The following is a 516-nucleotide window of genomic DNA, read 5'->3' on the forward strand; positions in this document are numbered from 1 at the left end:
ACCACCACCACCACCACAATCCAGCAATCCAAAATTTGATGATTCGCTCGAGCAATTCATGTCTTCTTCTTGTTCCACTTCTAGCTTGGTGTCAGCAGTCTCGCGACAACCACATCGGCAGTCCCCATCATCGTCATCATGCTCATCAGGAGCAGTTTTCCTCGTGGCAGCAGATCTGCTTGAAGCTCCAGGGGACCCAATAGCCAATGAACTGGAAGTGAACGAACCGACATCAATGAGCGGCACCTTCTCCCTTCAAGAAGACAGGGATGGACTGGAAGAAAACGAAGACGAAACCCAACGAGCACAAGAACGAGAAGAAGATGAGTTGGAATGTCAAGCGATGAAGGCTCATGACGAGGAGGAAAACCAAGAGGACGACGAGAGCCCACATGAGGATGGGGATCGACTGCGTGCGGCTCAACTAAGTGGAACATATCGCGTCATGGGATTACCAATGTCAAATGAATATTTGTGGCAACTCGAGTCCGAGCTCTCGCGTGCCTGTCACAGCTT

General features: G+C 50.6%; 1 protein-coding gene across 1 annotated transcript in view; it reads right to left on the reverse strand.

Annotated features, from left to right (window-relative positions):
- LOC131892565 (dynein axonemal assembly factor 4-like) overlaps positions 1-211 on the reverse strand; it is a gene marked incomplete at its 5' end in the record, with an annotated part of 789 nt that extends 578 nt beyond the window's left edge. Inside the window, one exon of the mRNA XM_059242366.1 lies at positions 3-211. Coding sequence (XP_059098349.1) covers positions 3-211 — 209 coding nt within the window. The remainder of the gene's footprint in view (positions 1-2) is intronic.
- Between the last annotated feature and the right edge of the window lie 305 nt (positions 212-516).

This window comes from Tigriopus californicus, unplaced genomic scaffold, assembly GCF_007210705.1.
Source record: "Tigriopus californicus strain San Diego unplaced genomic scaffold, Tcal_SD_v2.1 Contig424, whole genome shotgun sequence".
NCBI lineage: Eukaryota > Metazoa > Arthropoda > Copepoda > Harpacticoida > Harpacticidae > Tigriopus > Tigriopus californicus.